The 15,317-nt window shown below is 44.9% G+C and overlaps 1 protein-coding gene across 1 annotated transcript in view; it reads left to right on the forward strand.

The window, feature by feature from the left end:
- LOC309382608 (uncharacterized protein) overlaps positions 1-11,016 on the forward strand; it is an 11,440-nt gene extending 424 nt beyond the window's left edge. Inside the window, exons 2-5 of the mRNA XM_081934304.1 lie at positions 1,504-1,620; positions 3,273-3,399; positions 5,952-6,062; positions 8,482-11,016. Of these exons, the coding sequence (XP_081790430.1) occupies positions 1,570-1,620; positions 3,273-3,399; positions 5,952-6,062; positions 8,482-9,659 (1,467 nt within the window). The 5' untranslated portion in view covers positions 1,504-1,569 and the 3' untranslated portion in view covers positions 9,660-11,016. The remainder of the gene's footprint in view (positions 1-1,503; positions 1,621-3,272; positions 3,400-5,951; positions 6,063-8,481) is intronic.
- The last annotated feature ends 4,301 nt before the right edge of the window (positions 11,017-15,317 follow it).

Consider the following 15,317-nt stretch of genomic DNA (forward strand, 5'->3'; position numbering starts at 1 on the left):
AAAGGAAGTAAGTACAAATAAATGGGGACAGTAGGACAGGGACGGTAGGCACGCTGGTACGCTTATGCATGCCCCCTTTACGGACCTCTTGGGAATGGGGTGAGGTCCACGGTAGACTGTTTAAGGTTGAAGCTGTGGGGGTTTGAGGCTGTAACAACGGAGTCGGGGAGAGCATTCCAGGCGTCGACCACTCTGTTGCTGAAAGACTAGGGCAGCTTATCCTGGGTTTGTATTGATTCTTTGCCCATGTATTACTGGGGTTGAAGCTGAAGCAGTTGTTGACAGGTAGGAGATTAATGTAGGGTAGGGAGACTTTCAGGATTATGGAAGGAGAGATGAGACTAAGAATTTTTGCCTAAATTCAGCCTCTATCCACAAGTGGACCATTCACCCTCACCAAGTCCTGTACATAATAAAAAGTGCAACAGTTTATTTCATTTAATACAATAATACAATAGTAGAGTTGGAAGGGACCTTGGAGGTCTTCTAGTCCAACCCCCTGCCTAGGCAGGAAACCCTATACCGTTTCAGGCAAATGGCTATCCAACATCTTCTTAAAGACTTCCAGTGTTGGGGCATTCACAACTTCTGGAGGCAAGCTGTTCCACTGATTAATTGTTCTAACTGTCAGGAAATTTCTCCTCGGTTCTAAGTTTCTTCTCTCCTTGATTAGTTTCCACCCATTGCTTCTTGTTCTGCCCTCAGGTGCCTTGGAGAATAGCTTGACTCCCTCTTCTTTGTGGCAACCCCTGAGATATTGGAACACTGCTATCATGTCTCCCCTAGTCTTTCTTTCTATTAAACTAGCCATGCCCAGTTCCTGCAACCGTTCTTCATATGTTTTAGTCTCCAGTCCCCTAATCCTCTTTGTTGCTCTTCTCTGCACTCTTTCTAGAGTCTCCACATCTTTTCTACATTGTGGTGACCAGTACTGAATGCAGCATTCCAAGTGTGGCCTCACCAAGGCATTATAAAGCGGCATCAACACTTCACGTGATCTTGATTCTATCCCTCTGTTGATGCAGCCTTGATTCACAACTTCTGGAGGCAAGCTGTTTCTGGGTTGCTTCTTGTCTTTCATGCCGTATATTATTCTAGTTTTAGGGAGGTACGCAGCAGCGGGTTTTGTGTCACCAGCTGGTTGCTCTGAAAAACACTGTTTTTTCAAACAAGAATGTGCTGTCTTGAAGTCACAAGAGATACGTAGCTAGTTAATGTGTCCATGTTGTTATATTTTAAATGCCCAGGAATGCGGGGAAACACTTCTCACATTTGATAACTTGGTGGCCTTTGGATATTGAACATCCAGGCTGGGGTTTAAGATGTGTTTTCATTCAGGCAGTAAAATATTTGGACTTCCATAGAAAATGAGGAATGATAAGACAAAAAGGAGACATAAACTATTCCAGGTCTTTCATTTCTTGGCTTGAAGCCTTGTATATATTGCATGGTTGAAACAACTGAATCACTAACAAACAAATCCTGTTTATGTCCCCCACACAGATAAATAACCACACAGAGCTCCAAATGCTATGATAATTCTTTCCAGTAGTAAACCTGGCTGGGATAATGGAATATGACTTCAGTCCATTGACCACAATTCCTGAGAGTCACATTAAGGTGAGAAAGTTAGCTTCCTTTTCACAAAATGGACAAGAATGCTGTTCAGTAAGTGAGCAATCTGCAGACTGATGGACCAGCTTCCAAAATTCTTTTGCTGGCAAGGATGTTGCTGAGAATTCTGGGAGTTGAAGTCCACACAGTTGGGGAAAACTTGTGGGGGAGCAATGCTGTTTTAGCTGGGACATCTCATGTCAGGAAATGGACTGTTTTTGACTGCAGCATTGAAGTCTATTTAGAGCAGTGTTTCTCAACCTTGGCAAATTTAAGGTGTGGGGACTTCAACTCCCAGAATTTTTCAGCCAGTGATGCTCCCTGGGGAATTCTGCGAGCTGAAATTCACACGTCTTAAAGTTTCTAAGACTGAGATACACAGAATCTGCAACCTACATTAAGTCTGGATTGGATAAAATATAGATTTGGATGTATTGCAATACCACTGAGTGACTTAAAAGAGCTTGGTAGGATTTCTGATTTCCAGTTAGTACAGCATTTCATACAGGACTACTGTTTTTCAGTAGCTCCATAAATGAGATTTTTATCCTGTTTTTCTGTTTCTGCTTTAAATGTACTGGAAATCAGGTTGAGGATCATAAATGGGAAATGCTCAAATTGCACTTGAAAAATTCCCTGAAAAATCTAGTTGAGCACTGTGCGAAGGGATAATGGATTAGGTCAGGGATGGCTAACCTTTTCTGGAGCGAGTGCCCAAAGTGCGCCCGAACCCTCAAAATGCAATGTGCGTGCACCCCCCCAAGCCCCCCCCTTGCATGCCCGTACCCACCATGCATGCCCCCTGCCCCCACGCATGCACGCCCCCTGTGCATGCGCGTGTGGCCTCTGCACGCTCCCCTCCCCCTGTGCATGTATGCCAGAGACCCGATGACCAGCTGGGACCAGGTGGGAGACACCACATGCACATGCCCGGTCGAGCTGAACTAGGGCGATGGCTCCCGTGCCCACAGAGAGGGCGCTGTGTGCCACCTGTGGCATGTGTGCTATAGGTTCGCCATCATGGAATTAGGTACGGTAGTTCTTTTGCACAATCTCACTTCCAGAATTGCAGAATTTAGTAACTGCAGCTAGCCCTTAATGACTGCGTGCCAATTTGTTTATCTGTAGATTTGCTTTTTGTAGTCCTTACATCCCATTTACAATACAATACAAGAGCAGAGTTGGAAGGGAACTTGGAGGTCTTCTAGTCCAACCCCCTGCCTAGGCAGGAAACCCTATACCATTTCAGACAAATGGCTACCCAACATCTTCTTAAAGACTTCCAGTGTTGGCCTACACAGGCCAGAGTCTGCAGTGAGGAAACTCAATCTCTGCCCCCATCAAATGTTGTGCCAGGCTGTAGGTGTGGCATGGAGCACGTATCCTGCAATTTGAATTTTCGAAAGAGTAAACTGCTTATAACCTAAGGATACACCTATGTGGATAAGGTCTTAACTGGTGAATCATTTTGCTTTCTACCGATTATCATCAGACTATTTTAATTTGATGCCTGGTTTCATAGGTTGCACCAGAGTTCCACTCATTATTTATTGAGCCATATAAATGTAATAAATAAATACATTTTTAAAAATTAATGAATAAACTATCTAGATACATATGCACACATACATATCTGTTAAATGTTATTTTTCTTACAGAATTCAGTGACATTTGAAGATGTGGCTGTGTATTTCACAGAGGACCAGGGGGCTCTGCTGGATCGAAAACAGAGAACTTTGTATGAAGATGTCATGGTGGAAAATTACGGGATTGTGACCTCACTGGGTAAGGGGGCTAGATGAAAAGCCGATATGTATCCTCTATGGCCAGTGAGAGACAGAAACAGTGGGATTGTAGAATGCTTTCTCTCCCATAGGAAATGAGAGCAACCACAAGGGAATCTTTCAGAGGTGAAATTCAGCAGGTTCTGGAGAACCAGTAGCGGAAATTCTGAATAGTTTGGAATACCAGCAAATACCTCTTCTGGCTGGCCCCAGAGTGGGGAGGGAATGGGGATTTTGCAGTATCTTTTCCTTGCCACGCCCACCAAGCCACATCCACAGAACCGGTAGTAAAAAGATTTGAATTTCACCACTGGAATCCTTCATTAATCTTCTAGGATGTTGCAGAAAAAGTTTGAACCATTTTATTTACAGTGATCATCCTTCCTTATTATACATTTCTTAAATTAAACTTATACCGAAAGTCTATGGAGATTTTCAGTCATTCAGGTCATGATTGTCTCAAAGGTGCTTTTTCAAGAGGCAGCTGGACTTTCTTTTCTTTGAAGATATTTTGCTTCCCATCCAAGAAGCTTCTTCAGTTCAAAGCTGAAGCAAAACCAGAAATTCCAGTTGCCTCTTGAAAAAACAGCTTTGGGACATTTCAAAAAGCTGCCCTTAAGACTTATTATTCCAAAAACCCACTTTGGTCCTTTATTTTGGTTATTTAACTTTTACTGTACATTTTTTTTTATTTTCCGGCAAAAATAAAATAAATAGCCAATTTGGGAGAATAGAGTTTATTGAACGACTACATGATTCACTTAAAAGCTCTGTAAAAAATGATAGAAACATTGCATCAGGGCATGTGGGTGCCTCAACATACCACAACTTATGACTGAAATTCAGATCCCAATTGTGGTCTTAGGTTGAGGACTTAACCCTCAAAGTTTTGTTACAGTTTGAGAGAGACAACTCCGGACCCAGGATCTAGGGAAGGAGGAAAAAATCCGGCAAAGGCAAAACATCCTTATTATTTTATCAGTCTCCTCCCTCAGTTCAAATAATGTTTGAATTCAAATGCATTTCATCAAATTCCTACGAAACCAGGCATAGTATTATAATTACAGCAAAGATTTCTTGCTATTTGTCCTATGACTTAGGTTGAGGTTGTATGTTTTGTATGTTTTCTTTGCTACATTCAAGATCACATGAGGTGTTAATACCACTTGATAATGCCTTGTAAGGTCACACTTGGAATACCGCATTCAGTTTTGGTCGCCACGATGTAGAAAAGAGGCTCTAGAAAGAGTGCAGAGAAGAGCAACAAAGATGATTAGGCGACTGGAGACTAAAACATATGAAGAACGGTTGCAGGAACTGGGTATGTCTAGTGTGATGAAAAGAAGGACTAGGGGAGACATGATAGCAGTCTCCCAATATCTCAGGGGTTGTCACAAAGAAGAGGGAGTCAAACTATTCTCCAAGGCACCTGAGGGCAGGACAAGAAGCAATGGGTGGAAACTAATCAAGGAGAGAAGCAACCTAGAATTGAGGAGAAATTTCCTGACAGAACAATTGCCTCTGGAAGTTGTGAATGCTCCAACACTGGAAGTTTTAAAGAAGATGTTGGATAACCATTTGTCTGAAGTGGTGTAGTGTTTCCTGCTTGAGCAGGGGGTTGGACTAGAAGACCTCCAAGGTCCCTTCCAACTCTGCTATTATGTTATGTTACCTTCTGAGAGGAGGCTGTGTGGTATCACTGGACATCTAGATGCAATAATACAATAGGAGAGTTGGAAGGGACCTTGGAGGTCTTCTAGTCCAACCCCCTGCCTAGGCAGAAAACCCTATACCGTTTCAGACAAATGGCTATCCAACATCTTCTTAAAGACTTCCAGTGTTGGGGCATTCACAACTTCTGGAGGCAAGCTGTTCCACTGATTAATTGTTCTAACTGTCAGGAAATTTCTCCTCAGTTCTAAGTTGCTTCTCTGCTTGATTAGTTTCCACCCATTGCTTCTTGCTCTACCCTCAGGTGCCTTGGAGAATAATTTGACTCCCTCTTCTTTGTGGCAGGCCCTGAGATATTGGAACACTGCTATCATGTCTCCCCTAGTCCTTCTTTCTATTAAACTACAGTCACAGTTTTGAACTCTCAAAGTTTCCTCTTTCTGCTACGTATTCAAAAATGCACTGTGTGTGTGTGTGTGCGTGCGTGTGTGCGCACGCTCTCACACACACATACATATGTATAGATATAGATATATGATTCAGGTATATATTTAGGTATGTATACAATATGTGTAAATGGGTGTTGTGTAGGTGCTTGGGTAGATATATACACACTTTCTCTTGAGGGCATTTTTTTTTTCTTGGGCTGGTGTAAAGTCATTTTTCACTCTCAGCATATTGCCATGTTTTGCTCTGCCTCTGAAGTGGCTTCAGGATATGGTAAAAAAAAAAGTCAAGATGGCAGCCACAACGGCTTGATGGAAGCTCCACCTGCTTTTTAGCAGTCACCATTTTGATTTCTTTTTGAACCATGCTCAGAAGGCACAGCCTGCTCCAGAACGGACTTGCTGATCACATTTTTCCATATCTATTTGCCTCCAGGTTTTCTAGTCCTCAAGCCCGCCCTTATCTCTCAGATAGAGCGTGGGGAAGAGCCGTGGCTGCCAGAAACCTCCAAATTGGACGATACCAAGATATCTAACACCAATGGAGGTAAAGGTTTAGTAATCAGACCATTGAGCTTATTTAATCTAGTGGTTATTTCTTTATTGATTTTATTGATTTATTTCAGGAATTTTATATTGCTTCCTATTCGCCCCCGGCGACTCAAGGTGGCTTACCCAATATAAAAGCATCATATAAAAATAAGAGTAATAAAAGAAAATAGTAAAAAATAATAAATAATAGCCCCCATTCTCCTCCCATCCTAGACACAGCACCCACATTCATATCAGCCATTTAAGGGGCTCCATTCTGTTCTGGCCCGCTGGTAGAACCACATCTTCAGCACCTTTCGGAAGAGTGTTAGAGTGGGGGCCATTCTAACCTCTGATGTTCCAGAGAGAGGGAGCCACTACAAAGAAGGCCCTTCTTCGGGGTCCCAACCAGGTGTATCTCCATAGGGGATGGGACCCACAACGTTCCTTCTTTTCCCACTCTAGTGGGTCGGGTAGATGTAACCGGTAAGAGATGGTCCCTCAATTAACCTGGACTCAAGCCATGAAGGGCTTTAAAGGTGACCACCAACACCTTGAATTGCACCTGGAAGCAAATTGGCAACCAATGCGGCTCCTGCAGGAGAGGTGAAAAATGTGCATGCCGAGGTCTGCACAGAACCACGGGTGCTGTTGCATTTTGCACCAACTGGAGCTCCCAGGTGCATTTCAAGGGCAGCCCCATGTAGAGAATATTGCAACAGTCAGTAGTTAAGATGCTGGGCTAGAACATAGGAGACTGTAAGTTCTAGTCCCGTCTTAGGCATGAAAGTCAGCTGGATGACACTGGGCCAATCACTGCCTCCCAGCCCTACTTAAACTTGCTGGGGAATTCTGGGAGTTGAAGTCCACAAGTCTTAAAGTTCTCAAGTTTGGACACCCCTGCCATAGGCCTTAAATTTGCCAGGTTTCAGGAACACTTGAGTTAGACTGTAATGTTTTCTTAGCCTAGCAATGACCATTGTACAGGTAGTTCTTGACTTACGACCACTCATTTAGTGACAAAGTTGCAGCAGCACTAGAAAAAAAAGACTTGCGACCATTTTTCACACGTATGACTGTTGCAGCATCCCCATGGTCACGGGGTTCAAAATTCAAATGCTTGGCAACTGGCACGTATTTATAACAGTTGCGATGTCCCAGGGGTCATGTAATCAACTTTTGCGACCTTTTGACGAGCGAAGTCAGTGGGGAAGCCAGATTCACCTAACAACCATGTTACTAACTTACCGTATTTTTGGAGTATAAGACGCACCCGAGTATAAGATGCACCTAAATTTTGAAGAGGCAAATTAAAAAAAAAAGGTTTTACACTCTGCAAACCTTCCCAAAACGGCCCGTTTTTTGCGAAAACAGGCTTTTGTTTTTTTTAAAGGGCATGCATAACCTTTAGGAGGCTTATAGAGTGCTCCTGGGGCCTGGGGAGGGGGCAAAATTGAGCAAAAAACCAGGCCATTTTTCGCTCATTTCTGCCCTCCCCAGCCCCCAGGAGCACTTTGCAAGCCTCCTAAAGGCTATGCACGGCCATTTTTGCAAACAGGGTGGGGTTTTGGGAGGCAAGAAATGCTGTATTCAGTGTGTAAGACGCACCCAGATTTTCAGCCTCTTTTGTGAGGGAAAAAGGTCCGTCTTATACTCTGAAAAATACGGTAACTCCAGTGATTCACTTAACAACTATGACTAGAACAGTCATAAATGGGGAAAAACTCATTTAACAGCTGTCTCGCTTACCAACAGAATTTTTGGGCTCAAAACCAAAACCAGAAATATTTTTCTGGGGATTTTGCCCGAAACCTATAGTAAAAGAAATGCATACTTAATGATACATGTACTAACTGCAGCTAGAATTGTATTTGCACAAAACTGGTGAAGAGTGAAGAGGTCCCTACTGATGAGAATGAGATTAGGAAAATATTAGAATGTGCAGAAATGAATAGATTAATGCTGCCTATCCAGGAGAAAGAACAAACTGAGTATTATATGACATGGGAGCTTTTTTATGGATGGTTTGAGAACAAAGACAGAAGATAGAAATAAATGGAGATCAGTGAAATATAGAAAATATGTTAAGACAGAGATGTAAACAATATAATTTTTACTAATATGACTGACAATGCTATTGTGTTTAATATTATTATTATATTCATTAGAATATATGTTAAGAGGGAGAAATGAAATAGGTTTATTATGCTTCTCATTATTATTGTAAAATTAGAGAATTAACATCAGTGTAATAGAATACTGTAAATTTTCATTGTTATTGCACAGAGATATTTGTACTCCGACGACACACTGTTTAATGGAAGATGAAATGTTCAAATTAAAATTAAAAAATACGTAAAACTTTAAAAAAAAAGAAATTTTGGGTGTTCAACCATGGTCATAAGACAAACTGTATTTGTCTTTTACTCCACCAGAAGTTTCTGTGGAAAGCAGCTTATCTCCTCCGCTGCACGGCAAATACTACAATGAGGCACACCACAAACACCTTGTGGGAAAGGAGTCCTTCCTGTGTGAGACCTGTGGGAACTCTTTTACTTGCTGGTCGGGCCCTGCAACCCCACCGGGAAAGCTCCCCGCAGAGAGACCTTATGAATGCATGGAGTGTGAGGAACAGGCTCAGCGATCTTCTACCTTCACGGACCACTGGCGGATGAACCCAGAAGAGGAGGCTTATGAGTGCCTAGACTGCAGGGGGAGTTTCCCATGGTCCTCTGCTCTCGTCATGCACTGTCAGGACAGGGTTGCCATGGGCGACCCCCACGTGTGTCTGGAATGCGGGAAGCGTTTTGCTCACGCGTTGGGCCTTTCGAGCCACCAGAAGGTCCACCTCCAAGAGAAACAACACAAATGTCTGCAGTGTGGGGAACATTTTGCCGACCACCCGGCCTTCGTGAGGCACCAGAGAGCCCACACGGGCAAGAAACCCTACAAGTGCCTCCAGTGTGGCAAGTGTTTCGCGGACAGGTCCCACGTGGTGGCTCACCAGAGGACTCACAGAGGGATGAACCCCTTCAAATGCTCCGAGTGTGGGGAGTGTTTTGACCAGCATTCGACCCTCGTGAGTCACTGGATGGTCCACACGGGAGAACAACCCTACGAGTGCCTGGAGTGCGGCAAATGTTTTCCTCGGCCCTCGTCTCTCGTGAAGCACTGTCGTATCCACACAGCCGAGAAACCTTACACCTGCTTGGAGTGTGGGAAATTCTTTGCTCAGCGGTCAGGCCTGGTCAAACATCAGCGCATCCACACGGGAGAGAAGCCTTACGTGTGCTCGGAGTGTGGGAAATGCTTTTCGGACAGTTCCTCCCTCGCCAGGCACAAAAGGGTTCACACGGGGGAGAAGCCCTATGCGTGTTCCGAGTGTGGGAAACGCTTTTCAGATCGATCCAACGTCTTGGCTCACAAGCGAGTCCACACGGGGGAGAAACCTTACAAATGCTTGGAGTGCGGGAAGTGCTTCACTCACCGGTCGCACATAGTGAAACACCAGAAATTTCACATGAAGGAGAAAGTCTCAAAATACCAGCCACCCCTGGGAAAAACCACACAAACGTCACTGCATCCTAAAACAGTCAAACATGATCTACTCTGAGCCTTCTGAAGGACATGTATGTTTCCTGAACAGGGGTTTGGTATCGATTACTCACAGGGCCATGGTGGCTCAGTGGCTAAGTTGTTGAGCTTGTCGATCAGAAAGGTTGGCAGTTCAAATCCCTAGCGCCATGTAATGGAGTGAGCTCCCGTTACTTGTCCCAGCTTCTGCCAGCCTAGCAGTTCAAAAGCACATAAAAAATGCAAGTAGAAAAATCGGGACCACCTTTGGTGGGAAGGTAACAGCGTTCCATGCGCCTTTGGTGTTTAGTCATGCCGGCCACATGACCATGGAGACAGTCTTCAGCTCTTTGGCTTTGAAATGGAGATGAGCACTGCCCCCTAGAGTTAGGAACGATTAGCACATATGTGTTACCTTTACCTTATCAATTACTCATAACTAGGGTTACAAAATAAATGGTGTTTAACAAGGATGACCCACCCATTATTCTGCATTTGGGGGGATAGTTTTTAAGGGGCCAAATGGATGCCTTAATTTTTGCAGAGGCTGCTGTATGCTCTTGACTAAAACCTTTGCTATACTGCCAGGCATGGAAATAAAATCACTGCTGGCTTTTCTGCATCGTAAAGTCATATTTAATTTCCATTGAAAAGCCCTTGGATTTGACAAAATACTGCAGTCACTCAGTGGCAAATTGGTTGACTGAATTCGTGGCTCCCAGATCTCAAATTACAGATAGTCCTTGCTTAGTGGCTTAGTGACTGTCTCTATACAAAGCTAAAAGACATAAATAAAATGCTATGCAGAACCTATTTATTTAAGTAAATTTAATTTGTTTCCTGCTTCTCTTGCTGCAGAGTGACTCTGGGTAGCTTGAAACATTAAAATAAAATGTGTGTGTTTGTGTGTGTACAAGAAATTCAAATATGAGGGCCAGTATTGATGGATGGATGGACAGATGTGTGTGTGTGAGTGTGTGTGTGTGTGTGAGAGAGAGGGGGGGGGAGAGAAGCTAGTCCTCAGATCTTGCTTTGTTGCACTGCAATTTCTTTCCACTTCCTCAAAAACCAGAATGAAAGCATATAGAAATCATAATCAAGGAGCAAAAACGTTAGTCACTTTTTTCCCCCTCCTGAATCCATGAGTAAGAAAAATCCTCTTTGTTCAAATTCTTGGAACTCTTAGTGCTGGATGTTGTCATTAAATAAGTGGAATTTATTAGGATTTTTGTTGTACAAGTCCCTTGTCTATTTCACAGATTTTTACCCAGGATGTAGATGGCAAACTGATCTGTATTAACAAACCATTCTAACTAAGCCTGTCAGCTGCCATCGTATGCTTGCTTGTACTTCCCTGTGTTAGGGTTCTAAATACCATGCAGAAATAAATCATTGTCCAAGGCAAAACATCCTTAATGGTGCAATTTATTCCGCAAGCATGTTAGCACGGCTATGGAAATTTCAACTCTGAATTACATCCTGTAAGTTCACCTAGTTGAAAGTTCATGATCTCTCCCCACACCCACAAATCCATCACATGTTCCAATCATCATCTTCCACGCTGGCATGTACACCCATCTTCTTCCGGCCAGGTGTCGAGGTGCTGAGACAAAAGATGACCTTGGCTTCTACAAAAGAATGTCAACAATCCATTCTACAATCCTACTCCTTTCTATTCCCCCCTCCCAATTACTACACTATTGAAACAGCATAGAAAATTATAAGAAAGTGTGGCAGGCCAAAGATCCTAAAAAGAACATAACTACAGGCCTGACAGGCGGCCTCTCCTCAAAAGAAAAACGTTTCCTGCAAAGAGAATAACATAAAAGTTAACATAACAAAATTAACCACCTTTTCTCCACCCAGGGGAACCCCTTGACTTCTCGGGAAACTTCCCATTGACTTGCTTTCCTAACTTCTCCACTTTTAGGTTCCCACTGTTCACCCAATTAGCTTCAGACCAAGGGTAACCCTTCCAATGCACTAAGTACTGTAAGCAACCCCTATTCAGCCTGAAATCTACAATTTTTTCCACCTCAGATTGTGTTTCCCCTTCCATCACTAAAGGAGGAGATTGAGCTTGGGTGGATGCTCTTCTGTTAGACCCAATTACTGGTTTCAACAAGCTACAATGAAATTCTGGGTCAATTTCCCCTAGACTTCTGGGTAGACTGAGTTGAACTGTAACTGAGTTAACTATCTTCACTATTGGGAATGGACCTAGAAATTTTGGACCCAATTCCTTGCTAAGCATTTCTAATCTTATGTATTTGGTAGATACAAAAACATTGTCCCCCACACGGTAGGGGTTTAGGTGTGAGCGACGTTGATCATCTTGCTTCTGGTAGGCTTCTGCTGCAACTGCTAGAGCCTTCTTCGTATTCTCCCATCCTTTCTTTAGCATGTCTATCCATTCACTCAAAGACATGAAAGAAGGAGGTTCTCTAGGCAACTCAGGCATGGCAACAACTTCCATGCCACTGGTAATCTGGAAACCCGCTAATCCTCTGCTGCTGTGGACCGCATCGTTGTACGCCACTTCAGCGAAGGGTAGCAAGTCCGACCAGTTGTCGTGCTGATAGTCCACAAAACACCTGATGTATTGTTCCACCACCGCATTGGCTCCCTCTGCTGCGCCGTTCATGCTGGGATGAACCTCTGAGCTCAGTTCTTGTGTGGACCCAATAGATCTCAGGACCTCTCTCCAGAACTTGGCTGTGAACTGGACTCCGCGGTCTGAAATGATCCTCTTGGGTACTCCGTGCAGGCGATAAATGTGTTTCACAAACATTTTCGCTAATTCGTTTGCGGATGGCAATCCTGAGCAAGCAATGAAGTGTGCCTGCTTAGAAAACAAATCAATCACAGTCCAAATTACTTTATGCCCACTGCTGTCTGGGAGTTCCATGATGAAGTCCATTGCGACCTCTTCCCATTGCCGTTTCGGGCTCTCTGCTGCAGGTGCTGTAGGTTCTGGGCTCTTGGATCCATTCATCCACGGCTGGCCTTGTTCCTCCTCCGAGGCCTCCCCCTTGGTAGGACTCTTCGTCACCTGAAGTTGAGGGTCCTCTTCCAGAGGTCGGTTGGGCATTTCCCCCTCCGAGGCCTCCCCCTTAAGGGGACTCTTTGTCACCTTAAGTTGGGGATCCTCCTCTGGAGATTGTTTGCCCTTTTCCTCTTCCAAGGCCTCCCTCTTGGTAGGACACTTCGTCACTTTAAGTTGGGGATCCTCTTCCAGAGGTTGTTGGCCCAGATGACTTTTCTGTGCAGGCATCTGGGGCCCTCTCTTAACCATCGTGGCAATTGGTACACACGTTTGTTCTTCGGCAATTCCCTCCTCCGAGGCCTCCCGCTTGGTAGGACTCTTTGTCACCTTAAGCTGGGGATCCTCTTCCAGAGGTCGTTTGCCCAGATGACTTTTCTGTGCTGGCATCTGGGGCCCTCTCTTTACCACCATGGCGACTGGTACACCCATTTGTTCTTCGGCAATTCCCTCCTCCGAGGCCTCCCCCTTGGTAGGACTCTTCGCCACCTGAAGTTGGGGATCCTCTTCCAGAGGTCGTTTAGGCTTTTCCCCCTCCGAGGCCTCCCCCTTAGTTGGACTCTTTGTCACCTTAAGTTGGGGATCCTCCTCCGGAGATTGTCTGCCCTTTTCCTCTTCCGAGGCCTCCCCCTTGGTAGGACACTTCCTCACCTTAAGTTGGGGATCCTCTTCCAGAGGTTGTTGGCCCAGATGACTCTTCTGTGGTGGCATCTGGGACCCTCTCTTTACCGCCGTGGTGGTTGGTGCGCACGTTTGTGGCATTGGGGCTGGAGCCATGCACTCTGATGCTCTGTGGCCAAGTTGACAATAATGGTGGCATTTAATTGGGCCCCACGAGGAATGGAACCTAGTTACATCTCTAAACTCAGGAACCGTTTCATCACACTGCCTTGCTCTCCAACTTGCAGCTGCCCCCTTGGTAAACCCTTCTTCCATGGTGGAGATTGCTTCTCTGTAGGAAGGTGGAGTAAGAACCTTTTGGGGCATTGCAGATGCACCTTGTCCCGCTTCCCATCTTGCAGGCCTGGCTTTGGTAATCCCTTCTTCCATGTTGGTGATTGCTACTCTGTAGGAAGGTGGGGTAAGAACCACTTGGGGCCTTGCAGGCGCACATTTTCCTGCCATCCACAATGCAGGCCTCTGTTTGGTAATCCCTTCTTCCATGGAGATTTCTTCTCTGTAGGAAGGTCTGGTAAGAACCCTTTTTGGCCTTGCAGGGGAGACTGGAACCGGTGGGGAGGTCAATCCCTCGGTTGGCCACTGCCCAGCTTTCTGCCATGGTGCCATCTGCTGAGGGAGGGCAGGTGCCCGCTGGCATCCCTCCCATCCATGACCTGGGGTTAAGACCCATCCCGGGGTTGCCTGCTTCACAGGTTGCAGCTCAACCAATGATGGCTGGCTAGGGGGTTTTACGTGCCAAGGACCCTCCTGCTGGCTTGGAGGAGTTATGGGCCAAGTAGGTGCCCTCTGCTGGCTTGGAGCATTTCCCCATGCTAATGGCAAAGGAGTTTGTAAGTAGCATCTCTTCCATCCAAGTCCTGGGAGGAAAGCCCAATTTACTGCCCAATTTGCTTCATTTACTGGTTGCAGCCCCATTTGTGGTGGCTTGCAAGTGACAGATGCTGGAAAAATCCCTTCTTCCTGCCTCCTTTGAAATTCCCATTTTGAAAGGGAATCTTTCTTCTAGCTAGTTGCATGGTGATAAGCCATTTTATTTATTGCCGTCTGGAAGGAGCCCAACCCTCCGTTCTAAGGGTGTTTTTTTTTCCAATCTTGCTTCTAAGCTGGGGGGGAAGGAGGGGGAGCATGCACTCACAATTTTGCTGAAGAAGTCCGTCTGAGATTTCCTTCGTCTTGTCGCGTCTCCTCCTGCATTCCTCCAGATGCAATTAAACTGGAAACAGCATTCCATTGCCTTTGAAGTTCCGTACTCAGCTTCTTATCACCAAAAGCTTCTCATTTATTCTTCGCTGATAATTACGCTGTCCCGGTCAGCATTGGGAATGCCGAGACCCCATCACCAGATCTTCCATCACCAGCCCTTCCCCCTTGATAGGGGGAGGGAGGTAGTGAAATATTTTTAAAGTGGAGAGTTGAAATAATGTTAGGGTTCTAAATACCATGCAGAAATAAATCATTGTCCAAGGCAAAACATCCTTAATGGTGCAATTTATTCCGCAAGCATGTTAGCACGGCTATGGAAATTTCAACTCTGAATTACATCCTGTAAGTTCACCTAGTTGAAAGTTCATGATCTCTCCCCACACCCACAAATCCATCACATGTTCCAATCATCATCTTCCACGCTGGCATGTACACCCATCTTCTTCCGGCCAGGTGTCGAGGTGCTGAGACAAAAGATGACCTTGGCTTCTACAAAAGAATGTCAACAATCCATTCTACAATCCTACTCCTTTCTATTCCCCCCTCCCAACTACTACACTATTGAAACAGCATAGAAAATTATAAGAAAGTGTGGCAGGCCAAAGATCCTAAAAAGAACATAACTACAGGCCTGACACCCTGTTACCCAATGACAGACTGCCATGAACTGTGGAGAGAGGGAATGAAGGGGGGAATTCTTGGGGAGATGAAAGTAAGGGCTGTATCTCCTGGAGATGCTGCCTCAAGATCACATAGCTGGAAGAAGGAGGG

The sequence above is a fragment of the Natrix helvetica genome, assembly GCF_964273705.1.
Source record: "Natrix helvetica genome assembly, chromosome: 1".
Classification (NCBI taxonomy): domain Eukaryota; kingdom Metazoa; phylum Chordata; class Lepidosauria; order Squamata; family Natricidae; genus Natrix; species Natrix helvetica.